Genomic DNA, 26,287 nt, shown 5'->3' with positions numbered 1-26,287 from the left:
CTACAGATATGCACCACCACATCTGGCTAATTTTTGTATTTTTAGTAGAGATGGGGTTTCACCATGTTGGCCAGGCTGGTTTTGAACTCCCGACCTCAGGTGATTCACCTGCCTCAGCCTCCCAAAGTGCTGGGATTATAGGCGTCAGCCACCGTGCCCAGCCTACAAGCTACTTCTAACCCAAAACCCAAAAGTGTTGTTGAATCAGCCCCAGTCAAAACACTGTCCTGACCAAAGACAGAGCCAACCTGGCCTAGCACAAGGCCTTGCCAAGCATGGGCACATATCAGTATGGGGGGAAGTAAACTAGGGCAGAGAGCAAGGTGGAGTCATGGCAGCAGAACAGAGTCCTCTTTCAGAGGAAATGTTTCCTTAGCTGGGGAAAGAAACAAGTGGCCCATCATGCTCCTCGGTGGCATATTACAATCACAGAAAATTCATAATACAACTCATTCTGTCATGGGCTTCAATTAATCTCAGACCTGTAAAGCTATATGAATAGAGGCCTACTTTCCCTAACAATACAGAAAGGCCAGCTGCCTACCGCATACTTAATAATGTGCAGACAAAGCTCCCACCGGACAGAGGTTTAAGAAGCCAGCAGAGAACTCAACCCTCCTGCCTGCTGGGTCATCTGGCGATTAGACAAGAATTTAACCATATTAAACTTTTATGTTATTGCTAACATTTGCTGAGTTTTATTTATGCACCTGGGAGTAGGCTAAGCCCTTTGCATGAATATTTTATTTAATCCTCACAATCCTGTTAAGAGGTACTGTCATTTCCATTTTATAGATGAAGAACCTGATGGAAAGGTTTCAGTACCAGCACCCAGTACATAATAAAACCAGGACTGAGACTTGTCTGACACCCAAGCCCATGCTCCACACCCTTGGCCACTCTGTCTCCTATCTCTTGCTCAGTTGATGAAAAGGCAGATGGTCAAGACCAATTCTTACAACTTCTCTCTGGAACTTATCCAGTACTATCTGGAGTCAGAAGTGGCTACAGGATCTTAACCAAATGGGCTTTTCTCAGGAAAGCTGCTGGAAGAAGGATCAGAAGAAAGTTCAAAAGGCAGGTCCTCAAATCAAGAGCTATCCATTTTGACCCAAACCCTTCACTACTGTTCATCTGAAAATAGGTGTCCACAGGGAAGAGTTGAGGCTTTAAAAAAATTAAAAAGTGTCCAAACACTAACCACACACATAGTTCTTGACGATGTTCCTGCCAGTTCCACACAATGCCTTGAATTAGAAGCTGTTCCAATTACTGAGATTTTTATAAAATCTCCAAAATAAGCCAAAAGGCTATGCTTCGGCCCTGCAATTGTTGTTTGTTTTTATAAACTCCTCTGCTGTTTTATTATTTCCTCCCTTGAGGAATTCCTGAGGAGAATAAAATTTAAGATAGTTTTTAAACTGAGTTGGGTTTACTACCCAATTATGCTAATTTTCTCATCCCTCTTCATTCTGTCACACAAATGGAGAAGTAAGTTTATATTTGCACAAGTCTTCCAAAGGGCAAAAAGAACCCACCAAAATTATAGTTTTCCAAGATAGTAGGATTTACAATGATTATCTTTCACTGAAGTGTTTAAGCAAGACACAATGATTTAATTTCACTGAGAGAGACCAACTTTAGCAAGTTCTGATTGGCCTTACTTAAGTCAATTAAATCGTGATATAACAAGATCCCAAGATCCCATAGACTTGCTCAATGCTAGCTGAATTTTAGAATCAAAAACCTTGCATGGTTTGTGTTAACAGCCAGAAAATTCTACTTTCCCCCAACTGCCATGTACTCAAGTCATTATCCTACAATCTGAGGAGACAGATTTAGGATTAATAATTTATTACCTTCCTGTACTGCAATGTAGTTAAGAATATAGGACAATTTGGCAGGAGAAAGTTCCTGTTGAAGACTCATTGCTGTAAGATATATTCCATTAGTCATCTGCCTCAGTTTGGGTGCCCAACAGATACATGAAGAGCAGAGATATAATGCCACCTAAAACGTCTCCTGAAAATGCTTTTCCCCTGAAGATAAAGACCAATGCATGTTCAAAATATATCATTCTCTTAAAGGAAAAAGACACCACTGGCTCTGACTGGTACAACAGAGGCTACAGCCCTCAAAGTAAGGGCAAAGGAGGCAAGTGAGGGCAAGGCCCACAGGTACCTTTTGCCTGCCAGGGACACTTACTTGGGTTCAGGAATACAGGCAGGTATGAGAACAAAAAAAAAAGGCAACTAGTGGTAAAGAGACCTCTTGCTAAGGTAGGAGGTGTTTTTGTCCCATCTGCAGTCTCTGTAGAGGTTGAGGGTGACAATCTCTCCCACCCAGAGTCTGGGAATAATTAAAATATGAAGCATGGCAGTTAGGTGCAGATGAAGATCAAAATATTATCTTTATAGTCAGTGATAAGGATGACTGGAGAACATGGCTGAGATGTGTAACCACAAACAGCCTTTATTATACTTTCCTATACTGAATTAAACTTACCTAACTGGACAAAATGCAGGCTGACCTGGCATGGGCAGACCAGCTACAGCATGGCAGTGGGAGAAGATATAAAAATCCTGAAGACTGGGCCAGGTGTGGTGGCTCACGCCTATAATCCTAGCACTTTGGGAGGCCGAGGCGGGCAGACTGCCTGAGCTCAGGAGTTTGAGACCAGCCTGGGCAACACAGTGAATCCCCGTTTCTACTAAAAATACAAAAAATTAGGCGGGCATGGCAGCATGCACCTGTAGTCCCAGTTACTCAGGAGTCTGAGGCAAGAGAATCGCTTGATCCCGGGAGGTGGAAGTTGCAGTGAGCCGAGATTGTGCCACTGCACTCCAGCCTGGGCGACAGACCGAGACTCCGTCTCAAAAAAAAAAAAAAAAAAAAATCCTGAAGACTGGCCACTTCATACAATAGGATTATTTTCTAAACTCATCAATCAGAAACATCACTCTGCCACTCATGGAGTGAGTAAGAGAAAAGGCAGAGGATATAGCAAAAATTATTCCCCAAAACTTGTTCCCTCCTAGGGAGTGAAGTGCCCACTTAACAGGCTGAGGATGAAAAACAGAGCAGGAAAGAATGATGTTCCATGTATATTCATGTATATTCCAAGGTGTATATAACATGTATATACCTACAGCAGGTATAGTGCTAGATGCTAGAGATGTAACTATGAGTAAAATAGTTTCATGGAGTAGACACACACATAAACAACTAATCAAAGCAGACTTCTGCTCAAAGCCATAATGGAGTAGTTGATATCAGACTCCCCGTCCTGCCATAAACAACTACAAAACTGGACAGAAGATACAATCCAACTGTTTTTAGTCAGGCAATAACAGGCAGGGCAAGGTTGCAATCCTGAGAAGGGAAACCTGAAGTGAAACCATAACTGCCCAGCTGTATATTAAGGGACAATTTCCCAACCATGACATAGGAAGCTGGAACCCAAACAGAACACATGGGTCTCACTGAGCCCAGGAAGCAGACATGTGAATTTGGCTAGAAGGTGAGGAGTGAGAATTTGAGAGGAAGGAGCTGTGAAGAAAGGGGGCCCCAGAAGTCCAGTGGGAGGGTCCCCTGCCAGTCCGTGGCTGGACTATAAAGGCATGAGGCAAGACCACATGATGTTTATTAATTAGATGGTAGATGCTACAGGGCTGAGAGGGAGACTCACTAGAGGTCAAGTAGTGCCCTCTAGGGGGGCAAGAGGAGCATGTTGGAACTCTGGCCCTGCCAGAGTGAAGACTGAAGTAATCACATTAATGCCATACACCAGCAGAGACACCAGAAAGGCCTCACCTTAGGAGTAAGGACTATACTCTAGAGCAAAACCTACTCTGAACCTCTCCTCACAAAGCCTAAGGCCACACAGAGTATAACATGGTATAATCAGAGAGAGATGCATAGACATTATGAGAACATTACAGAAGTCCACACCAGGGGTCTCAGGGAAAGCATGAGAAAGGAGCTTATGTTTACCTGAATTGGAATACATCAGGCAGAATGGTAATACCATATGCAGAGAAATGGAGCCTTCTACATAGAAATGTCAGATGAACTGTGACATGCATGTGAAGGAGAGAAAGTAACAGAGAATGACTCAGGTGACCGGGCGCGGTGGCTCACACCTGTAACCCCAGAACTTTGGGAGGGTGAGGCAGGTGGATCATTTGAGATCAGGAGTTTGAGACCAGCCTGGCCAACATGGTGAAACCCTGCCTTTAGTAAAAATACAAAAATTAGCCGGGCGTGGTGGCAGGTGCCTGTAATCCCAGTTACTCAGGAGGTTGAGGCAGGAGAATCGCTTGAACCTGAGAGGCAGAGGTTGCAGTAAGCCAAGATCATGCCACTGTGCTCCAGCCTGGGCAACAGAGCAAGACTCAGCCTTGGAAAAAAAAAAAAAAAAAAAAACGACTCAGGGATTTCTACCTCAGAATATGGCTAGAGGTGGTCTTTTCATGGTTATAGGGAATAAAGGAGAAGAAAGGGGGGTAAAAGATCACAGGTTCAGTTTCACTATACTAAGTTAGAGGCAGCCGTGAGACATCGTGGCTGGAGATGTGCGACACACAGATGGCTAAGTGGTCTGGAGCTCAGGAATAGTTATAAATTTGGAAGTAGTGAGCACATAGGTTACAAGTGAGGAAAAGAATGAGACTGCCCAGGGAGAGCACAAGTGGGACAAAAAAGGGTTGAAACAGAATGCTGACAAACAAAAGACGTAAGGGAGAGAAGGCAGTGGGGGAAAAATAATTAGAAAGTGCCATGCATTGGCTAGGAGGAGGACAAAACAAAGCATGGTATAACTCAAGGCAAGTGAGGAAATGGTCTCAAGAAGGTAATCAAAGGTGTCAAATGCAGCAGAGATGTTAAGTAAGGTAAGAAGTAAAGGTGTCCAACTAGGAAGGTCAATAGTTACCCTGGCAAAAGCCAAGGTTTGGGCAGAAGCCAGACCTTACTGAATTCAAAAGAAGACAAAGGTGGGAGAATGGAAACAGCAAATGTGGTCTACTCTTTCAGAAAGCTTCACCGACTGCAAAGATCAAATCAGGGAACTGGACAGCAGTCTTTCACGAAGAACAGTGCCTGCCTCAATAAATATTTATTGACTGGGTAAGTAATTTTTAAAATGAACAAAATAATGAAGAAATCTATACCCTTCTAGTTGTTTCCCTAGTCCTTGTCTCTTACTGTGTCAGTCTGTCCATCTATAAACTGAATATATATTAGGCCCAAGCCAAGTTCCATTTCCTCCATGAAGCTTTCCTTGATTTTTCTAACTTTCAACACCTTTTCTACTATAATAAAAAAGATGAACAATAACAAGTGTTGGCAAGGATGCAGAGATACTGGAACCCCCATACATTACTGGTGGAAATGTAAAATGGTGCCACTGCTGTAGAAAACAGTTTCTCAAAAAAGTTAAACCAAGAGTTACCATATCATCCAGCAATTCCACTCCTATATATAAATATATATGTGAAATTTTATATTATATACATATATAAATAGTGGAATTGCTGGATCATATATATATTATTATATATATCATATATAAATAGTGGAATTGCTGGATCATATATATGTGATATATATGTGATATGTATGTAATATACATGTGTGATATGTGTATATATGTTATATATGCGATATGTAACATATGTAATATATATGATCATATGTAATATATATGATCCAGCAATTCCACTATTTATATGTAATATATACATATATAATATACACATATTATATATTTATGATTATATATAATCCAGCAATTCCACTATTTATATATACATTTATTTTATATAAATGTATATATAGAATATATATTTTAATATAGTGTAATTGGTACATATATAGTGGAGTGGAACTGCATATATATGTAATACATATATATACATGATCCAGCAATTGCACTATTTATATATAAATACATGTATTTATACAGATACCCAAGAAAATTAAAAACATATGTTCACACAAAAATGTATACATAAATGTTAAGAGCAACATTGTTCATAATAGCCAAAAAGTAGAAAAAACCCAATGTCCATCAACTGATGAATGGATAAACAAAATGTCGCACATCCATAAAATAGAATATTATTCAGCCATAAAAAGAAACCAAGTACTGATACCTCCTAGGATATGGATGAACCTTGGAAATATTACGCTAAATGAAATAAACCAGATGCAAAAGGCCACGTATTGTAAGATTCCATTTATGAAATGTCCAGAATAGGCAAATCCATAGAGTCAGAAAGCAGATTTGTGGTTTCTAGCAGCTGGGGGAGGAGAGGATAGGGGGTGACTGCTAATGGGTACAGGGCTTCTTCTAGGGGTGAGAAAAAGGTTCTGGAATTAGACAGTGCTATATCTCAATTTTTAAAAACTTCTTGGCCAGGTGCAGTGGCTCATACCTTTAATCCCAGCACTCTGGGAGGCCAAGGTGGGTAGATTGCTCAAGGCCAGGAGTTTGACACCAGCCTGGCCAACATGGCAAAACCCCATCTCTACTAAAAATACAAAACTTAGCCAGGTGTGGTGGTGTAACCCTGTAGTCCCAGCAACTCGGAAGGCTGGGGCACAAGAATTGCTTGAACCTGGGAGGCTGAGGTTGCAGTGAGCTGAGATCGTATCACTGCAGTCCAGCCTGGGCCACAGAGTGTGACTCTGTCTCAAAAAAAAAGAAAAAAAAAAAAAATTCCTCTAATCTCTTTACTACAGAACACCTAAATTCTACCCATCTCTTTAGGACTACCTCTACTTGTTTGTATTGAGTGAAATTACTGAGAGGTTCCTTGAAGACAGAGTCTCATCAACTTTCTCCTGGACTATTTGATTAACATCCTAACGGATACCCTAACCTCTAATCCTGACCTCCCTCCCTTTTCCATTCACCTGCATCTCGACAATTATCATTCTTCTACACTACTGCGAAAATTATCCAGAAATTTACCAGTATTATAGTATATTTAATACAGTATTAATACAGTTTTATATTTAATACTAGTATTAAAGTATTATAGTGTTTGCCTTAAGAGGTGCACAAGACAAATCCCTGGGGCATGAAAAGAAAATATTAGACTTCTTCATATTTGCTTCTGTCAATCCCTTTAAAATTTTGTTTTTGGCATCTCTTACATATACATAAGACATTATTAGTACAAAATTACATGTTTTAATGTATAAATATATATACAGGGGTACACTCTCAATTTTTCAATGGATTAAAGTGCATCATGAAAAAAAATTAGAGACCATCTACCTAAAAAGATTAAAACTGAAGCTTCTTAGCATGAAGCTTCATGCTAAGTCACAAAGGATCTCGTATGTGACCTAGCCACCACCTACCTCTTCTGGAGCTGCCAAACCAGCTTTGCTCTTTATATTCTAGTAGTGCTAAATTGCTTGTGGAGTTTCTTCTATATACCATGCTATTTCACTTTTGTGCCTTTGCTCTTGCATTCCCATTGCATGGGAATACCCTTTGAATCCTTCAAATTCAACCTTCACAACTCTGTTCAGGCATCAGCTTCTCTAGAAAGAACTCCTTAGAGCACCCTCTTTGCCTCCAAGCTAAATGCTTCTCCTATAGTTCCAGTAGCACTCTGTGCGTTGCATCCTTTTTTTTTTTGTGAGAGACAGGGTCTCCCTCTGTCCCCACACTGGACTACAGTGACATGATCATAGCTCACTGCAGTCTTGAACTCCTGGGCTCAGACGATCCTCTCATCTCAGCCTCTCGAGTAGCTAGGACTACAGGTGCCCACCACCACACCCGGCTAATTTTTATTTTTTATTTGTGTAGAGATGAGGTCTATGTTGTCCAGGCTGGTCTTGAACTCCTGGCCTCAGGTGATCCTCCTGCCTCAGCCTCTCAAAGTGCTAGGATAAGCCAATGCACCTGACCTCTACCTTTTCACTTGCCACTGGCAGTTATTCCAGGGAAAGGACTGTACTGTACTGATCTTTATTACCCTGGTGCCTAGCCTAGAAGCAGACTCCTAGTAAGTTCTCAAAAAATGGTTCTGAATTGAATAATGTTTCTCTGTACTCAAAATACATATTAACTAAACTGTATAATCTCCTTCCCAGAGGTAGGGAAATGTCAGTACAAGTTTTCATAGCCAGTTGTTAGCTTTGGGCCTAAGGACCTTAACTTCAGTGATTCTCCTTGTTTTAGATTTCTAGGGCCAATTAGGTCCTTGCATCCCCCACAAACACGCACACATAACTCTTCAGATGTATACATTCTTTCTTTGTATGTGTTAATATATTTGTTAAGATTTTAGTCAATTTTGTTGGTCCCAAAGTGTCTCCTTAAAGTGCTCTGGGACCAACAAAATTGGTCCCAAATTATTGTGTCTCCTTAAAGTGCCTTTCCATAACTCTGCTCTGATTGTGTTGTTGTTAACGCTTAATTCTCAAGGAACAATTCCCTTATTGGTAATTTATTATTCAGTCAACAAATATTTTATGCATCTACTATGTGCCAAGCCCTTGGTACCCACTAAGAATACCCAGCAAAACTAAAAGAGGCAACATGTCTGCTCTCAAGAAGCTGACAATCTATTGTAGGAATTTCCAGACTCCTGAGATCACTTCCTATTTGTCTCCAGATGAGAATCCCCAGGTCCAAAATGCTATTTTTCAAGCCACTTAACAATAAAATTAAACAGAAAAATAGCCATTCAATGGCACACAAGGAAAACACAGATAGACCATCTTTTATCAAATTGTAATTGATGCCTTCAATAATCAATGTTTTCTAACAGTAGGGCCTCAGCACTGAACCCAAAAGTGGAAATACAAAAGCTCACCATGTATAAGTCAACAGTTGTAGGGGGCCGGGCGCGGTGGCTCAAGCCTGCAATCCCAGCACTTTGGGAGGCCGAGACGGGTGGATCACGAGGTCAGGAGATCAAGACCATCCTGACCAACACGGTGAAACCCCGTCTCTACTAAAAAAATACAAAAAAATCTAGCCGGGCGAGGTGGCGGGCACCTATAGTCCCAGCTACTCGGGAGGCTGAGGCAGGAGAATGGCGTGAACCCGGGAGGCGGAGCTTGCAGTGAGCTGAGATCCGGCCACTGCACTCCAGCCTGGGCGACAGAGCGAGACTCCGTCTCAAAAAAACAAAAAAAAAAACAAAAAACTAGCCGGGCGAGTTGGCAGGCACCTGTAGTCCCAGCTACTCGGGAGGCTGAGGCAGGAGAATGGCCTAAACCCAGGAGGCGGAGCTTGCAGTGAGCTGAGATCCGGCCACTGCACTCCAGCCTGGGTGACAGAGCGAGACTCTGTCCCAAAAAAAAACAAAACAACAAAAAAAAACCCGTTGCCTGGGGCTCTACCAAAGATGGAGCAAACTCCTAAGTGGGAAACGGGAGTGAAGGATAACTGCAGAGCTGCCTTAATTTGGTTAGTTTTTCAGAAATAATCCATGAGCTAAATAACAGCAGGAATCAAGAATGTATTTTATCTGGAAAAAAAGTAAACACTCAGGTAAACACTGAGTAAACTCATGAGTAGAGAAATACTGACTCAGGCTCCCATGGATAGGTTTTTGCTGTTATTATTTTGTTGTTGCTTTTTCAAGGTTGTTTTCCCCCTTATATAAAAAGGTATACAAGTATACCAAAGAAAGGCCTGGAAAACACAGAAAAATATAAAGAGATAATAATTCCTCTAGTCAAAAAAATACATAAATATTTAGTTGTACATCTTGTTTCAGACTGTTTTCTATTACATAACTTTTTCTTCTTTTCACAAAATTGACATCATGTTGAATATGTAGTTGCATAACTTGATTTTATCATTTAATATTAGGATCATTTTCCCGTGTACTTTTTTCTTTTACAATTATTAAACATTTTTTAATTCTAAAGAGACAGGGCCTCACTATGTTGCCGATTGGTCTCAAACTCTTAGGCTGAAGCAATCCTCCCATCTTGGCCCCCTGAGTAGCTGGGACTAGAGACGTGTGCCACCACACCAGCTTTTCTTTTAAAATATGAATTTTAAGACTCGATAATATCCCACCATGTGGAGATGCAAAGATTCCACCACTCTCCTATAATCAAGCAGGTTTTAGCAATATTTTGCAGCACAGAATAAATGAGTGTTGATGAGCGCTTTCATTCACAACTATCTAAATGTATCCTTCAGATAAATTCTTAAATGAAGAATTGAGTCAAAAATATGAATTTCTTTTAGGGCTCTTGATATTTATGCCAAGAAGTTCTCTGTTCAAACTCGTCAGCACTATATGAGGACAACCACATCACCCCTTGGCAGCACTAGATATTTTTACTTTAATCTTCATCAATATGACAGATTTAAAAGGATATTTCATTTTAATCTGTAGTTTTGATTGGTAATGAGAATGAACATTTTAAATACGCTCATTTTAATTTCTTATTTATGGCACTCTGTTTATGCCTTTTATTTTTTTTCTTTAGATGGAGTCTTGCTCTGTTGGCCAGGCTGGAGTGCTGTGGTGCGGTTATGGCTCATTGCAACCTCCACCTCCTGGGTTCTAGCAATTCTCCTGCCTCAGCCTCCTGAGTAGCTAGGATTACATGTGCACACCATCACGCCTGGCTAATTTTTTGTGTTTTTAGTAGAGACAGGGTTTCACCATGTTGGTCAGGCTGGTCTTGAACTCCTAACCTCAGGTGATCCACCCACCTCAGCCTCCCAAGGTGCTGGGATTACAGGCATGAGCCAACATGCCCAGCCCTATTTATTTTTTCTATTAGGATATTTCTTTAAAAAAAAAATGGGAAGGAGCTCCAATTAAATCAAAGTATATAACAAATATGTCTGTCACATGTTGCTTGCATGTTCCCTCAATTTGAACATACATTTGAACATACATGGCTCTTGATCTTTTAATTTCCATGGTAAAAGCTCCAAATTTTTCTAAAATAGATCTGGCATAACCTAATCCCCCCAAGAACTACTCCTAAACTCAAGGTTACTAAAGACTTGTACAATGAGCCTACAATGCTGTGTTTAAGCAAGTGCTAGATTGGAAAGCACAGAAAGACTTGGAATTGCTTCTTCATCCTCTGTACTTTGAATCTCTCAAATAACAAGCTGCTTACCATGGTACTGGGTAAAAAAAAAAAAAAAATTGCTCCCAGGTGTGGTGGCTCATGCCTGTAATCCCAGCACTTTGGGAGGCTGAGGAGGGCAGATCATGAGGTCAAAAGATGGAGACCATCCTGGCCAACATGGTGAAACCCCGTCTCTACTAAAGATACAAAAGTTAGCTGGGTGTGGTGGCAGGCACCTGTAGTCCCAGCTACACGGGAGGCTGAGGCAGGAGAATCACTTGAACCCGGGAAGTAGAGGTTGCAGTGAGCAGAGATAGCGCCACTATACTCCAGCCTGGCAGCAGAGTAAGACTCCGTTTCAAAAAAAAAAAAAAAGTCTTTGGTCCTCCTCCAAAACATCACCTGTGGTCGGAAGGCAGAGTACCAGAAGAGAAAGAGTATGAGCTCTACAGTGGACAAACCTGGGTTTAGAATCCTAGCTCCATCATGTTCTTGCTATGTAACCTTGGTCAAGTCATTTTGCCTCTCTAGGCCTCAATTTCCTTATCTATAAAATGAGAAGAAAACTATCTGTTTTATGGTTATCATGAAGATTAAATGAGATAAGGTATGTAATGTTTATAATTAGGAGTCTGGTATGTGGTAGGTGTGCTTCAAAAAATGTAAATTTACACCAGGCATAGTGGTTGGTGCCTGCAATCCCAGCTATTCAGGAGGCCAAGGTTGGAGGATCGACTGAAGCCAGGAGTTCGAGACCAACCTGGGCAAAAATAGCAAGACCCCATCTCTAAAAAAAATGTAAATATTAGCCAGGCAGATGGGTGCAGAGGCTCACGCTTGTAATCTCAGCACTTTGGGAAGCTGAGGCATGCAGATCACTTGAGGTCAGGAGTTTGAGACCAGCGTGGCCAATGTGGCAAACCCTATCTCTACTAAAATATAAAAATTATAAAATATAAAAATTAGCCGGGTGTGGTGGTGTGTGCCTGTAATTCCAGCTACTCAGGAGGCTGAGGCAGGAGAATTGCTTGAACCCGGGAGGCAGAGTTTGCAGTGAGCCGAGATTATGCCACTGCACTCCAGCCTAGGTGATGGAGTGACACTGTCTCAAAAATAAAAATAAAAATAAATTTGCCAGGCATACTAGCTCATGCCTGGAGGCTGAGGCAAGAGGACAGCTTGAGCCCAGGAGTTTGAGGCTGCAGGCAGCTATGGTCGCACCATTGTACTCCAGCCTGGGCAACAAGAAGCCATCTCTTTTTTTAAAAAAAAGTGATTTTTTCCCTACTCTGATGGTGCAAATCAATTCCTTATTTAATTCTATCGATCTTATATAAAATGTTGACCTGAAATAGTCAGCTGTCCCAGCAAAGCATCATCTGGGGTTAAAAAAAAAAAAAAAAAAAAACCTGTAAATCAGCTTTCTGTCAAGTGCAACTTCCACTGCTATAATTATGTAATCAACAACCACCACTGCAAGACAACAAAAACCCCAAAGCTAATGTTCCTGAAATTGCTAAATACAATAATTACTACGGTTTCAAAATCATGACCACCAACTCCCTTAGGAAAGCAACAGAAATCTTTGTAATTATAAGGGGAAAAGGCTGATTAGTTATCCCAGACGGTGGTCACTACAGCAGAAGGTTTTTGGTCACTGGCCATAATGGCAGCATACTCAGAAATCTTTCTCAAATTGCTGTTTTCTCACACTCATACTATGAAAGCAATAATATCAACAAAAGAAGGAAGGAAGGAAGGAAGGAAGGAAGGAAGGAAGGAAGGAAGGAAGGAAGGAAGGAAGGAAGGAAGGAAGGAAGGGAAAAGAAAAGAAAAGAAAAGAAAAGAAAAGAAAAGAAAAGAGAAAGAGAAAGAGAAAGAGAAAGAGAAAGAGAAAGAAAAAGAAAAAGAAAAAGAAAAGAAAGAGCTTTCTCCTTTGAAATTTAGTCTTCTTGGCACTGATTCCTGGCAAGAGGCTTTACCCTCGTGAAATAACCTCTAGGAGGAAAGTATAGTCTATGAAATCTATCAACACAGCCCCTTTCTATGGAAAAAGTAAGGAACGCATTTTTCCCGTAAGTGTAGATTCCTTTAGGAAAGGAAAGGAAGTTCAAGACCAGCCTGGGCAATAGCAAGACTAAGCACCCATGCTGAGTGCTGTGCTACGTGCTTTAATTATACTATCCCTCAAATCAAACTATGAGGTAGATATGACCCTTCCTCAAAGATAACAGGTAATTTGCTCAAGGTTTTACAGTCATTACATGGAAATATCCAGTTCCAGGGCCCAGATCTGTCCAACTTTGAAACCTTTTTATTTTTAATAAACTTTTATCAAGTCTTAAAACGGTTGTGCCAATTCTCCCTTATGAAAAAGAATCCAGTTTAAATTCTGGTTCCAAAACAAAACAAATAAATAAACCCAACAGACTGAGTATTCACCAAAAGGATGACCATTTCCGTCAATTAGCAGATTGCTTTTCTGCCTCCTAATAGTCCTTACAATGAACTGAGGGACTCACACAAAGTGCTCTTTTCTTAAAAAAAAAAAAATCTTAAATCTATAAAGAAAATGGTACCTGTTGACAACCACAGAACACTGAAGCAAAAGCAAGTATAAAACAGGTACAGGCTTCTCAACCACTTCGCAGATGTCTGCCAATAACATCCTGATAAAATCCAGGAAGCAGGATTTGGCTTGACTCCCAGCCGCTTCTCCATGGCCTTCCAGACAGGCAGAACCAGTACACTAGAAGGACAGAAAGAGAAGAAATTACATGCCAAGTAATTAATAATTAATTCCTGGAAATGTGGAATGCTAGAGAATGTGACAGATTAGGGGAAAGAAAACTTTCAAGTTTGTCTTTAACAGCTCAACCCTGCCTATAAATTTTAAACTTGGGCTTTGAGGTAGCCTATAATTAGCACGATAACAACACAGCAAGGGATGTGAAATGAATCCACTGAAAATTGAAACTTTATATTCCTTTTTTTTTTTTTTAATCTAACAGTAAATCACCTATGTGGTAGAATGGAAAGAGCAACAGCCCACAGACAAGAAGATCTGAGTTTTAGTTGTAGTTCTGTTACTGACCGCTTTGTGACTTTGACCAAACACACTTTCTTACTTTTGAGGAGAAGAGGTTGCACCCTCAGAGGTAAAGGAACCTGAGGGTTATGTCTGGCCCAGTATTTTTAAAGTTTCTGAACGCAAATGTCTTTAGGCAGGGCATGCACTCTCCAGTCTGCTACTGTCCCCGCCCACCACTATTATCATCAAAATCTATTCAATTTACACCTCAATGCTATCCACCCCAATCCCTGCATTCAACAAATATTTATGTCAGGCACTATGCTGGCTACACCAGAATCTAGGGGCTGGATGATTTAGGTCTCTTCCAGCAGAAAAACTCATTTACCATAAATTTCTTCCCTCTTATAAAGCTTTGCTATGTTGTCTAAATTAGTATGTAAACACTGGCAACATTATGAGGGTTGACTGAGTTCTGAAGAAGCAATTCAAAAACTTCTGTCCAACTATGTACCTGTCATCTACATCCAGCGAATGACAGGCTGGCAACCCCTAATTCCTATCCATGGCCAGTATACATGGAGATCATCAGCACTGCCTGGGCTGGATACCAATGCTGACTAATATGAGGAAACAGACACAGACATACACACAGCTGCAAAACTAAGGTGCAGCCCACCCAAGAAAAGGCTTTCGCAGAACCACACGCATCTGAAGGACTTCATCGTTCTCATTCACTTCCATCCATTCCTATTTCTAGTTGTTTTGTAGTTGTATTTCAGGGAGCAGGGGGCAGAAAGGAGGTGTGTGGGCCAGAGACATGTTCAAGAGATTATGAAATGGAGCCTAAGTTAGAAAGTACATCCAGCAACTTCTCTAGTTTCCCAAGACGGAACGAGTGAGTATGCATGTGTGTGTGTATGTGTGTGTATGAATCTTACCCAACACATTTCTGCCTACCACAAAAGGATGTAAAACTCAAGGTGACTCAAGAGCTGTCATCAATAGCCTGACAGGTAGGTGGGAGAAGCAGAAAAGAAATGAATAGCTTTTGAAAAATGGAGTAATAAACACCATTGGACTAACAAGCTGATTAGAAGTGCAAAGTCTAACAAATCCTGCATAAGAGAAAGGCAGAGTTAATTTCATTTGAACTCCCAACCAGTCATTCCTCTGAAACCTGTAATTGCCTAAGAGCACAAATCACTGCTAGGGTCCAGTTAAAGGCTTGCTGACCAAAGGCAAGAACAACAACACGTCAACAAGATCCAAATTGTTTGTTATTGAATCAAAGGGTAACAACCCAGGGAGAGAACACACACCCCCACAATACTTGACAAATGAAAATCTAGAAAAGCTCACAATAGTTCTGGCATTTAGGGCGTTACAAGTACACCCAAAATAAAAGCACTCTCTGTTGCAGCAGCTGTTCAGACAGAGCAGGGGGTAATGTTTACTTAATACTTCAGGTTGATGGGGGACGTATCATAGTTCAGTCTGTCAACTACATACGTGGAACTCCATTTATGTACACAGCGATAAGATATGTTTGAACAACGACGGAGCACGTCTGAAACAGCCTATTCAGTTGGTATGAGTAATCGAGAATAAAGCTCTTTTTTAAAAAGTCTCAGATATTTGGGAAAGTTACAGCACAGGCTGCCATGAATAGCTTTGCTTATATTTGCAGACATTGTTTTCCAAATAGCTGGAAAAATGAACAGATTGTTCTGGGAGGTCGTCTTTCCAATTTGTTCCTAGTTTTCAGTCTGTTAATCACAGAAGAAAGCACAAGGAGAGTCAGCTGATGTTCTTCACTAACTGCAACTACTGTCAGTTGGACACAACCACTATGAGACCAGAAGCCAAAGCGTTCCTGGAATCCTGCCAGAGGTTATCAATTTTGACTTCCTTCATTTCACCTTTGTGCTCACTGCAGCCACTACAGGACCCTCTGTAGGGCATAATTTTCAAAATCCTGGATGAGGCAGGTTTCATATTATAATGGACACATCGTGCTCAACCCCGTCCCCTCTTTATTCTGCATCAACTTTCTATCTCTGTGGGGAGACCAAACATCAGAGACAGCAACTAAAGGCTAGGCTGCAGAGGTCGAAGGTGGAAGAAGGACGGCAGCGTCCCGAACCCTGGCTGTCTGCCTGGCTGTCAGGGGATAGAGGGAGCTGCATGACTAGGCCCGGGCCCGAGAGAGGCGGGGTTCAGCCTGGGACCCAAGCTGCGCACCTGCAAGGCCAGAAGCAGCAGGCTGCCCTGGCCGAGCCAGGGGCGCCACCTCCGGACCCAACATCCGGCCAGCGCACCCGCTGGCATCGCCCGTCCCGCTTGCCCCTCCCCTGAGCCCATGGTCCTCGGCTTGGCAGCCAGCCGCCCCCGGCCACCTACCGGGGCTCAGGGCCACATAGCGCGGCCCCGGCTCTCGGTGGCCTCCGCCTCCTCCTGGTCCATGGGCTCGGGGAACCCCAACCTTCGCTCCCCTCACCCGGAGGAGGAGGAAGAGGAAGAAGGTAGTGCGGGCTCCCCACCCGGACAGCTACCTCTCGCCTCAGCCTCCCTGGACAGCGACGGCGGCCGGAAACGCCGCCTCCTCCCACCTCCCCGGGACTGACCCGGAAACACACTCTCCATGCTAACCAAGCCCTCCCGCCCCTCCCCCGGGAAGCGCAATGCCGGCCGCGAGCCCAAGGGGGAGGAAGGGCAGTGCTGGGCGGGTAAAACTACGCACAAGCGAAGGAATCGGGGCCCCCAGTCTCTCGCCGCCAGCTTTCCAGAGGCAGTCTGCACCTTGCCTCCTTCGCGCGAGCCCCAGGCCCCAGACTCGGGCAATACCCACAAGCAAGATGGCGGCAACGGCGGCACCCCCTACGGTTTAGCGCCCTGACTTGCCATTGGCCAGAGCACGGAGTGAAGCAGCCGCGGATTGGTCGAGAGCGGTGCGGGGGTGGGGGTGGAGCTGCAGCAGCCTGGAGCCAGGAGTGGGCAACGCGGCGTGAGCAGCGGCCCGAAGCTCCCGGAGCATCGCGCTGGGAGAAGACTTCGCCGCTCGGGGCCGCAGCCTGGTGAGCTCAGCCCCCTTCGGGCCCTCCCCTGCATCCCAGCCGGGGCCTCTCCGAGCCGGCGCTGATCGATGCCGACACACCCCGGGGACCCTATCGCGACTCCATCGCGCCATATCGCGACACCATCGTGCTCTGTCGAGACTCCATTTTGTCACAGCCCTTTTCAATATATATCTCTTTTTTTTTAATTTGCCCTGTCATCTTTGGGGGCTGTCTCCCATGTCGTGATTTTGACGTGATCTCTCCGTGACATCACCGCGCCATCGTGAAGTGTGATCTCATCGCCGCCCTGTCGTGACTTCATCAATGTCGTGTTGTGACCTGGCTGCGGCGGGACAGGTGGTGACCGCCAGGAACCCTGCTCCCTTTCTCATCTCCCCATCTCAGCAGCCCCGCTTCGATTATCCGGCTTTTGGATTCTCCGTTGTCCTGGGAACTATCCGGGACCCCCTCTTGCTTCTCCAGCCCCTGCCGGCATCCACAGGCTGGTAGCGGGACGGGGAGGGCGAGAAGAGGGAGCGCAAGGGGTTAATTCTGCTGCTGCCGCTGCTGCCGCTGCTGCTGCAGCCTCTACCCGAGGGAGGGAAAGGAGAGGAGGCAAGGAGCCTGCGGGGGCGACTGAGAGCCCTGGCTGGAGGGGTGGGGTCCCCAGAGGGGCCTCCAAGCCTTTCCTGGTGAACACCTTGTATTCTCACTTCTGAAGCATATCTCTGCCTCTGAAGAAGGGAGGGGAAAGGAAGCCTAGGGTATCCTTTTCTCCCATGTCAGCCTGAGTCCGGATAATCGAACTTCAACCATGTATGTCTCCATTCCTCCCTGTCTGTCCTCACCACTCACTCCCTCTGTGTCCCCGTGGAGGGAGATAAAACCCAGCCTCTGGTGCCAGGGGGACAGCTAAGCAGTGGGGCCAGCCCCCGCCCACCCCCAGGAGACTGGTGAGGAGAGCTGTCCAGCTGAGCAGCAGCATGCATGGTCCTTCTTTCCCGCTTTCTGGAGGTGACCTTGGACCAGGGTCCCTTCTTTATCCCTAAGGGTTTGCAGATCCAGCCCCTTAAAGGGGCTTCCCCAGGGGAGGTCAGTCCTGAGGAGCCCATCCCTCCAGATCCTCTCCTCCCCTCCCTCTGTGCTAATCCCTCCCTCCCTCCATCCTCCACTCTCACCCCCACCCCACCCCCGTCCCTCCTCTGCAGAGGGATGCTCAGTCCCTCTTGTGTTCACAGTTGGGCAAGGCGGGCATCATGGCCTCGGATTGCGAGCCAGCTCTGAACCAGGCAGAGGGCCGAAACCCCACCCTGGAGCGCTACCTGGGAGCCCTCCGTGAGGCCAAGAATGACAGCGAGCAGTTTGCAGCCCTGCTGCTAGTAAGGAACTGGCTGAAAATTGGGAGGTGGGAAGGGTTGGGTGGTTGGGCCCCCAAGGAATGGGGTCAGTGAGTCCCCAAGGATATGTATGTAGTGCTAGCAACCCTGGAGGCACCAAAAAGGCCCAAGACCCCTACCTTTGTGCTCTTTCTTGCTCCCCCTGAGAATGGGGGCAAAGGGGAGAATGGGACTGAATAAGGCTGTGGCACTAGGGGCCTTGGAGGAGGCTGCCTGGGTCTGTTTTCTGGGGCGTCCCAGAGCAGATGGGAGCTGACTCATAGGGTAACAGCAGCAGGTAGTAACTAGTGCAGAGTACTTGAGGGCTGGGGATGGTTGTTCTGGGCCTGGAGAGAGTAGCAGGGCTGGAAGTGTCTGGGGAGGGGTCCTAGGGGATGGCCAGGATGGCAGTAGGTAGGTTAAGGAATGGGAGCTAGTTCGGGGCTTAGCCTTTTTGGAGGAACCCAAGCTGGGGACAGCAGAGCAGAAGCTGCAGTGCTAGGAAGGGGGGGTTGTGTGTGGGGGGTGAAGGGAGGAGGGAGTACAGCCGCTGCTTGTTTGCCATGGCAACAAGGAGAAGGCTCTGGAGTCAAGGGCTCACACTGCAGCAGAGGAGGTGTTTAGGTGAAATGTAAGGGGAAATGTTTTGACAGGCGGAACGGCGAGACACAGGAGCCATTTCCCCGGAGAAGGTGGCAGAAATGGATCAGGGACTTCTCTGGAGGGAGCAATTAAGGAAGGACCCTAAATCCTTGGGGGATCTTAAACACTGAGTTCTAAGCCCCTTCTACCCCAGGTTGTGGGCATTTAGACATCAGGAAGAACTTCTCAACTGGCCAGGTGTTGAAATGCTCAAATGAATGGTTGAGGAAGACTAGACCTCACTTCCATGGGACAGTCACAGATGAGAGGGATCCCAGAGGTCGTATTTATCTGCCTCAAAGGAGAAAGAAGGAGCTGGATGAAATGACTCCAGATGAGTCCTGTTGCATAACCTCATCCTGTTAGTCCTCAGTGCCCCGGGGTGCAGGGGAGGGACCATCTTTGCCACTTCTTCCTTTTATCCTGATGATAGCACATACCCCCTATAGGTGACCAAGGCAGTCAAAGCAGGTGACATAGATGCCAAAACTCGGCGGCGGATCTTCGATGCTGTCGGCTTCACCTTCCCCAATCGTCTCCTGACCACCAAGGAGGCGCCGGATGGCTGCCCTGACCATGTTCTGCGGGCTTTGGGCGTGGCCCTGCTGGCCTGCTTCTGCAGTGACCCCGAACTGGCCGCCCATCCCCAAGTCCTGAACAAGATTCCCATTCTTAGCACCTTCCTCACAGCCCGGGGGGACCCGGACGATGCTGCCCGCCGCTCCATGATTGATGACACCTACCAGTGCCTGACGGCTGTAGCAGGCACCCCCAGAGGGCCTCGGCACCTCATTGCTGGTGGCACCGTGTCTGCCCTATGCCAGGCATACCTGGGGCATGGCTATGGCTTTGACCAGGCCCTGGCACTCCTGGTGGGGCTGCTGGCTGCTGCCGAGACACAGTGCTGGAAGGAGGCGGAGCCCGATCTGCTGGCCGTGTTGCGGGGCCTCAGTGAGGATTTCCAGAAAGCTGAGGATGCCAGCAAGTTTGAGCTCTGCCAGCTGCTGCCCCTCTTTTTGCCCCCGACGACCGTGCCCCCTGAATGCTACCGGGATCTGCAGGCCGGGCTGGCACGCATCCTGGGAAGCAAGCTAAGCTCCTGGCAGCGCAACCCTGCACTGAAGCTGGCCGCCCGCCTGGCACACGCCTGCGGCTCCGACTGGATCCCGGCGGGCAGCTCCGGGAGCAAGTTCCTGGCCCTGCTGGTGAATCTGGCGTGCGTGGAAGTGCGGCTGGCACTGGAGGAGACGGGCACGGAGGTGAAAGAGGATGTGGTGACCGCCTGCTATGCCCTCATGGAGTTGGGGATCCAGGAATGCACTCGCTGTGAGCAGTCACTGCTTAAGGAGCCACAGAAGGTGCAGCTCGTGAGCGTCATGAAGGAGGCCATAGGGGCTGTTATCCACTACCTGCTGCAGGTGAGGGTGCGGTGACCCACAGAGGGGGCCCAGTGTGGGGGGAGCCAGTGCTGGAGCTGGGAGGCAAGGGGGAGGAGAATAATGGGGAGACAGCGAAGCTGCATGTCCACACAAGCTGATCCTGTAGCCAGCACTCCAGGGAGTAGCGTGCGGCCCAACCTCCCTCTCTCCCTCCTTCTACACAAGCACCATACCACACACCATATGTGCACTCACATCACAGTACACACACACACGCACACACACACAACACAGTAACCTCCCACTCAAACGCTCCCCCCGATACACACACACTACACGCCACACACCTCTCCCCAACACATGCACACAAGATTGAAGCAGTCTGTTCTGCTCACTCCGTAGCATTGTTCTGTACACGCACACACCCGGACTTCTAGTGGTGCAGGGAAGAGACGCAGGGCTGCCTGGTTCCTGGCCTCTGCAGAGGTCCGGCTAGGTCAGTTCGCCTGCCTCCCCTGCGTCCCCTCCTGCCTTCCTGCCTCAGAGGCCAGCTGTCCTGTCCCACAGGGATTCACTCATGACTCTGGTATCTTCAGTGGCCTGCTCCAGCCACCGAGCTCACCAGCCATATACTCCATGCACCACACTAAGCTCATGTCTTTTTTCTGACTTAGCCCAAAAGAGAGCATCCCCTCATTCCCACCATTGGGAGCAGTTACATGGTAGCCAGGAACCTGCCCTCCCGCTGTACGTCAGAGCTGCTGTAAAGGGCGTTTAACTTAGCTTTTGACCTGTGAATTTCCTTCTAGCCTTGAGACACTTCAGAGGTAGGGAGATAGGGAGATGTGACTGGAGCCTCAGTGAGTACGGGGGCATGTCACTCAATTCACTCGGGCCCAGTTCACTCAGCAGACGTGCGTGGAGGGCCTGGCTCACTCTGTGCCAGGCCCTCGTGTGTGTCCCTACCACATGCTAGGTGCTGGATTCATGGGACAGAATAAGGGTTGGGGCCTGCCCTTGAAAGGCTCACAGGCCAGAATTCCCTTCCAATTGTATTATTTCTAGCTGGCTGGCCTCTGGCAAGGCAGGGAGGGTCTCTGGTCCTGCTCCATCTCAAGGGGGTCCTGTGGCAACAGGTGGGGTCAGAGAAGCAGAAGGAGCCCTTTGTGTTTGCCTCGGTGCGGATCCTGGGTGCCTGGCTGGCCGAGGAGACCTCATCCTTGCGTAAGGAGGTGTGCCAGCTGCTGCCCTTCCTCGTCCGCTATGCCAAGACCCTCTACGAGGAGGCCGAGGAGGCCAATGACCTTTCCCAGCAGGTGGCCAACCTGGCCATCTCCCCCACCACCCCAGGGCCCACCTGGCCAGGAGACGCTCTCCGGTGAGTCTGTAGTTACAGTCTGTCCAGCTAGATCATTCTACAGAAAAGCATAATACAAGGACACCCCTCCCCACAAGCTGAGTTGTGCCAGGCTTCCTGATTGGGCCATGAGATTTCCCTTAGGGTTATTTCTGTTTTGGGGGGCTTGTTCCCACAGGACTCCTCGGCTGCCAGGTGTCACTTGCCAACCCCAGATTTCTCAGTTAAAAGAGAACTTATACTTATTGAGCACCTACTACGAGCCAGGTATTTTGCTATACCCTTTACCAAAATGATCTCATTTGGTCCACGTGGTAAATCTAACAGAAGTCTCGTTCACATATGAAAGATTAGGAAACTGAGGCTCATAGAGATTAAAGTCACTTTCCCATAGTCACACTTTGTGGCAGAGCCCAAGTTCGGTCCTGGGTTGTGCGACTCTGAAGCTTTTGCATTTTCTGTGGTACCTGCGAGGATGTGTCTTTCTCCCCTACTTCCATTTCTCTTAGGCAAGGTGCCCTAAAAAGGGAATCTATGTGCCTTTACCTCTCCCAACCCCACACACATCTGTCCCTTCCACATCCCCAGGCTCCTCCTGCCTGGCTGGTGCCACCTGACCGTCGAAGATGGGCCCCGGGAGATCCTGATCAAGGAAGGTGCCCCCTCGCTTCTGTGCAAGTATTTCCTGCAGCAGTGGGAGCTCACATCCCCTGGCCACGACACCTCAGTGCTGCCCGACAGCGTGGAGATTGGCCTGCAGACCTGCTGCCACATCTTCCTCAACCTCGTGGTCACCGCACCGGGGCTGATCAAGTGAGGGGCTCGGGAGAGGTGGGGGAGGAGGCCGGAGGAGGCAAAGGGGGCTGCCCAATTGACTCAATTCTCAGTCTCCTACTTTGCCCCCCATGCCCATGGATTTGTTAGTGCTAGAATGGGGGTCTCAGAGTAGGCATAGCCAGCCCCGCACAAGGATTCGGCATATCTGGAACCCCCAGGTACTATCTCAGCATGTCTGCCTGCTCCAGTCTCTGCCCCCAGATGCTATGTTTGGGGCCCAAAGTTAATTCTTCACCCTGCTGCCTAATTTCTTGCCAAGGGCTTGATTTGGCTGTACTAGACCCCCACCTACCTCCATCCTTCCCCGCTTGCTTTTCCAGGCGTGATGCCTGCTTCACATCTCTTATGAACACCCTGATGACATCGCTACCGGCACTAGTGCAGCAACAGGGAAGGCTGCTTCTGGCTGCTAACGTGGCCACCCTGGGGCTTCTCATGGCCCGGCTTCTTAGCACCTCTCCAGGTAAGAACTGGGGATCCAGTCCTAATGGAATACCTGGGTGGACCTCCTGTGTTTGGGGCAAAAGTCATCATTTTCAGAAGATGGTTTTGCAGAATTCTCTAAGCAAGAGGAAATCTTTGCAGTGTATCTCCATCCCCCACCCCCACCGTTCTTCCCAAAATGCTAACATTCTCTTTCTTCTGAAGACTTTTAAGGCAAGGTCTGGTGGGTGTTAAGTACAGACCTGCTCACAGGCACAGGCATAGGCACCTGGAATCCCTGGCAGCCAGAGGAATCTGAATCCAGTGTTTTTAAGGTGGAGCCGCCCCCACCCAGGCCTTGAGTCAGAAACCTGACTTCCTTCCATTGATGTTTTTCTCTGCTCTGCTCGGCACCTCACCCCCGTCAGTGACAGGCGTCAGCACTTGGTGTCCTTCTATGCACACCTTCTCCCTAGCTCTGCCTCACTCTGGCTGTTTGCAGGGGGAGGGACGTCCCCTCCAGCCCCCGACAGCCCTCTGTGTCTCCCACTTTGGCTGTGGGTGTCTGCTTGGGTCCCTCTGTCCCTGCCTGTTCCCTGTGCCCCATCTGTCAGGTTGGAGGAGCTGAGCAGATGCCTGGGAACAGGGTGTAACGTGCCCATACCCTCCACTGCCTCTGTGTTCCTTTGGTGGGGATCCCAGCAGGGTACCCAGCCATGGGAAGGGGCGCACATCCCTGTACACCAGGAGCCCACTCTGCACTCTCAGTCCCAGCCTGCCTCTCCACAGCCCCTAATTTCATGGTCCCAGTTCTGGCTCACCCTCAGATACCACCAGGTTAGGCTGACAGCTTCCTGGAGAGCACCTGCAGTGTGAGGGTCACCCCCTGAACAGCCCGTAAGCAAAGCAGGGTCACTTGCTCATGTTCCTTTATGGCGCCCTCTTCTGGCCCAAGGATCAAACTGGTGCAACCCCCTTAACCTAAGTCTGAGCTCTGTGTCCAGATCCCTGAGGGGCTCTCTCTCCCATCTGACCCTGTGGCTCACCCCCACCTCCTGTGCCAGTAGAGGTCTTGGTGGTTGAGTGTACCAACATGATCACATTTAATTCTCACAACAAATTTCTAAGACGAGCACTATTGGCCCATGTTACAAGAGACCCAGAAAGGTTAATTACCCAAGGTCACACAGTGAGCATCTAAGGCAGGGTTTGAACGCAGGCAGTCTGATTCCAGGCTGTGCCCTGGCTCATGTATGTGTCTACACAGAGGGCTAGGGAAGGGTCTGGCACAGCAGCTGGCCTGTCCGATTCACGCCCCGCTCCCTCTGTACCTTGCAGCTCTTCAGGGAACACCAGCATCCCGAGGGTTCTTCGCAGCTGCCATCCTCTTCCTATCGCAGTCCCACGTGGCGCGGGCCACCCCGGGCTCAGACCAGGCAGTGCTAGCCCTGTCCCCTGAGTATGAGGGCATCTGGGCTGACCTGCAGGAGCTCTGGTTCCTGGGCATGCAGGCCTTCACCGGCTGTGTGCCGCTGCTGCCCTGGCTGGCCCCTGCTGCCCTGCGCTCCCGCTGGCCCCAGGAGCTGCTCCAGCTGCTAGGCAGTGTCAGCCCCAACTCTGTCAAGCCCGAGATGGTGGCCGCCTATCAGGGTGTCCTGGTGGAGTTGGCGCGGGCCAACCGGCTGTGCCGGGAGGCCATGAGGCTGCAGGCGGGTGAGGAGACGGCCAGCCACTACCGCATGGCCGCCTTGGAGCAGTGCCTATCAGAGCCCTGAGGGGTGTCCACCGGGGACAGACCCGGGGTTGGGCAGCGAGGGAAGGAGGGAGGAGGCATCTTCCCTGAAGCCCCCAAACTGGCCCCCCCCTCCCCAGACTTCCCCCCTAAAACACCCCAGCTTTCTGGCTTTTCTGAGGGCAAGGGCATGGTGCCCACCCTCAAGTGTAAGGAACTGCGTTCCGCCCCTCAGGCCCCCATGGGGGCAGGGATCGGCTTGGAAATCAACGTGGTTGTCCCCGCCAGGCCGGGGAAGGTTGGAGCAGCCCCCAGGGAGGGGGCACTAGGTGTCATTGTGCCCGATGTCTGGCTCCCCTGCGGGAGGGAGGCTCCAGGGTAGGACAGGGCTGGCAGGAGCAGACTGCCTCAGCCCATGTGCCCTGCCGGCCAGGGCGTGGGCTCCCCTCGGCTGTGGTGCCTCCTCTGGCCCCCCAGGTCCACGTCCTTTAAATTGGCCCTTTGGCTCTTGCCCTTAGCTCCTTTGGGCAGACAGCAGGCTTAGGCCATTGACATCGCAGTTCTTCCTATCAACTTCAGTGACCCAGGGTCTGAACTGCCCCCATTCTAGGGCAACCTGGGGCAGACAGGCCTGGTGGGGGGTGGGGAAACCTCCTTCCACCAGAGCTTGCTTGAAGGGACCCAGGAGTCCTTGGGCCCAGATCTTTAAACCTTTGTGTCGTGTTGCAGCAGAGTGACGATGGGGGTTGGGGGGTTATTTATTTTGCCTGTCCTTATCCCTGCTTTGACACCTGAGCATCTGATTCCTGTCCCCCTCGTGCCATCTCGCCTGGCTGGAGCCAGGAACAGGAGGGACACTTCCCAGAATCCGCATGTTTCCCCAGTGATTGCACCCCACTGCCACCGTGGTGCCTGGCTTTAACTCCCACCCCTGCTATGACTCCTCTCTGCAGAGACGCGACTGGCGGCTCCAGCAGGGACTACCTTTCTTATGAACCCAGGGGGACCCCCCTACACACACTTGATCCCTTCCTTCCCTCCCCCCTTCCCTCCCCCAGTGCGTTCTGTGATCGCCAAGTTCAAAGCTGTGCACATGTGGACACTCAATAAATGTTCATTGGTGACGAGAAGCCTCCTGCGTGGTCTGCCCTGCACCTGCCCTCTCCCTTCCAGGCTCCATCAGTTCACAGCTACCAGGTGCTGAACACACACCCTGCTAAACACATCACGAGTCTTACCTCATTCAGCCCTTCCAAGAATCCTCTGAAGGGTTCTGATTTTACAGACAGAGCAACTTTGGCATGGGTAAGTGATTGGCTCAAGGTGTTGCTGCTAGTCGGTGCCAGAGCCAGGACTCCACACAGGCCGTCCA

The 26,287-nt window shown here is 47.9% G+C and overlaps 3 protein-coding genes across 7 annotated transcripts in view; 2 read left to right on the top strand and 1 right to left on the bottom strand.

The window, feature by feature from the left end:
* Positions 1–16,946, bottom strand: part of KIAA0319L (KIAA0319 like) — a 128,952-nt gene extending 112,006 nt beyond the window's left edge. Inside the window, exons 1-2 of one of the 5 annotated variants that reach the window (XM_073007504.1) lie at positions 16,854–16,946; positions 13,659–13,828 (exon numbers count right to left, since the gene is read on the bottom strand). In XM_073007504.1, the coding sequence (XP_072863605.1) occupies positions 13,659–13,800 (142 nt within the window). In that variant the 5' untranslated portion in view covers positions 13,801–13,828; positions 16,854–16,946. Of the gene's footprint in view, positions 1–13,658; positions 13,829–16,513; positions 16,720–16,853 lie in introns of those variants that run through there. The other 4 variants (XM_073007503.1, XM_007979453.3, XM_073007502.1 and 1 more) reach the window with 4 other exon arrangements.
* Positions 16,947–16,969: 23 nt separating this feature from the next.
* NCDN (neurochondrin) lies at positions 16,970–26,045 on the top strand. Its single transcript, XM_007979446.3, has 8 exons — positions 16,970–17,187; positions 17,459–17,526; positions 18,408–18,548; positions 19,637–20,605; positions 21,703–21,944; positions 22,512–22,736; positions 23,081–23,223; positions 24,522–26,045. Exons 2-8 carry the CDS (start codon positions 17,494–17,496, stop codon positions 24,956–24,958), a joined length of 2,190 nt encoding a protein of 729 aa, XP_007977637.1. The 5' UTR covers positions 16,970–17,187; positions 17,459–17,493; the 3' UTR covers positions 24,959–26,045.
* The window catches only part of TFAP2E (transcription factor AP-2 epsilon), a 30,634-nt gene continuing 29,452 nt past the window's right edge, over positions 25,106–26,287 (top strand). Inside the window, exon 1 of the mRNA XM_038004527.2 lies at positions 25,106–25,293. Within this exon, the coding sequence (XP_037860455.1) occupies positions 25,106–25,293 (188 nt within the window). The remainder of the gene's footprint in view (positions 25,294–26,287) is intronic.

The sequence above is a fragment of the Chlorocebus sabaeus genome, chromosome 20, assembly GCF_047675955.1.
Source record: "Chlorocebus sabaeus isolate Y175 chromosome 20, mChlSab1.0.hap1, whole genome shotgun sequence".
In the NCBI taxonomy this organism is placed as follows: Eukaryota; Metazoa; Chordata; class Mammalia; order Primates; family Cercopithecidae; genus Chlorocebus; species Chlorocebus sabaeus.
Note: the sequence above shows the minus strand (reverse complement) of the source record. Positions and strands in the feature narration are given on the sequence as shown.

What these genes read in the sequence shown, in the direction of transcription:
- NCDN (XM_007979446.3), top strand. Translation starts at nt 17,494, where the DNA reads ATGTCGTGTTGTGACCTGGCTGCGGCGGGACAG. An exon ending in TTATCCACTACCTGCTGCAG is followed by an intron (nt 20,606 to 21,702) that starts GTGAGGGTGCGG and finishes CTGTGGCAACAG; the next exon opens with GTGGGGTCAGAGAAGCAGAA. An exon ending in ACCGCACCGGGGCTGATCAA is followed by an intron (nt 22,737 to 23,080) that starts GTGAGGGGCTCG and finishes TTGCTTTTCCAG; the next exon opens with GCGTGATGCCTGCTTCACAT.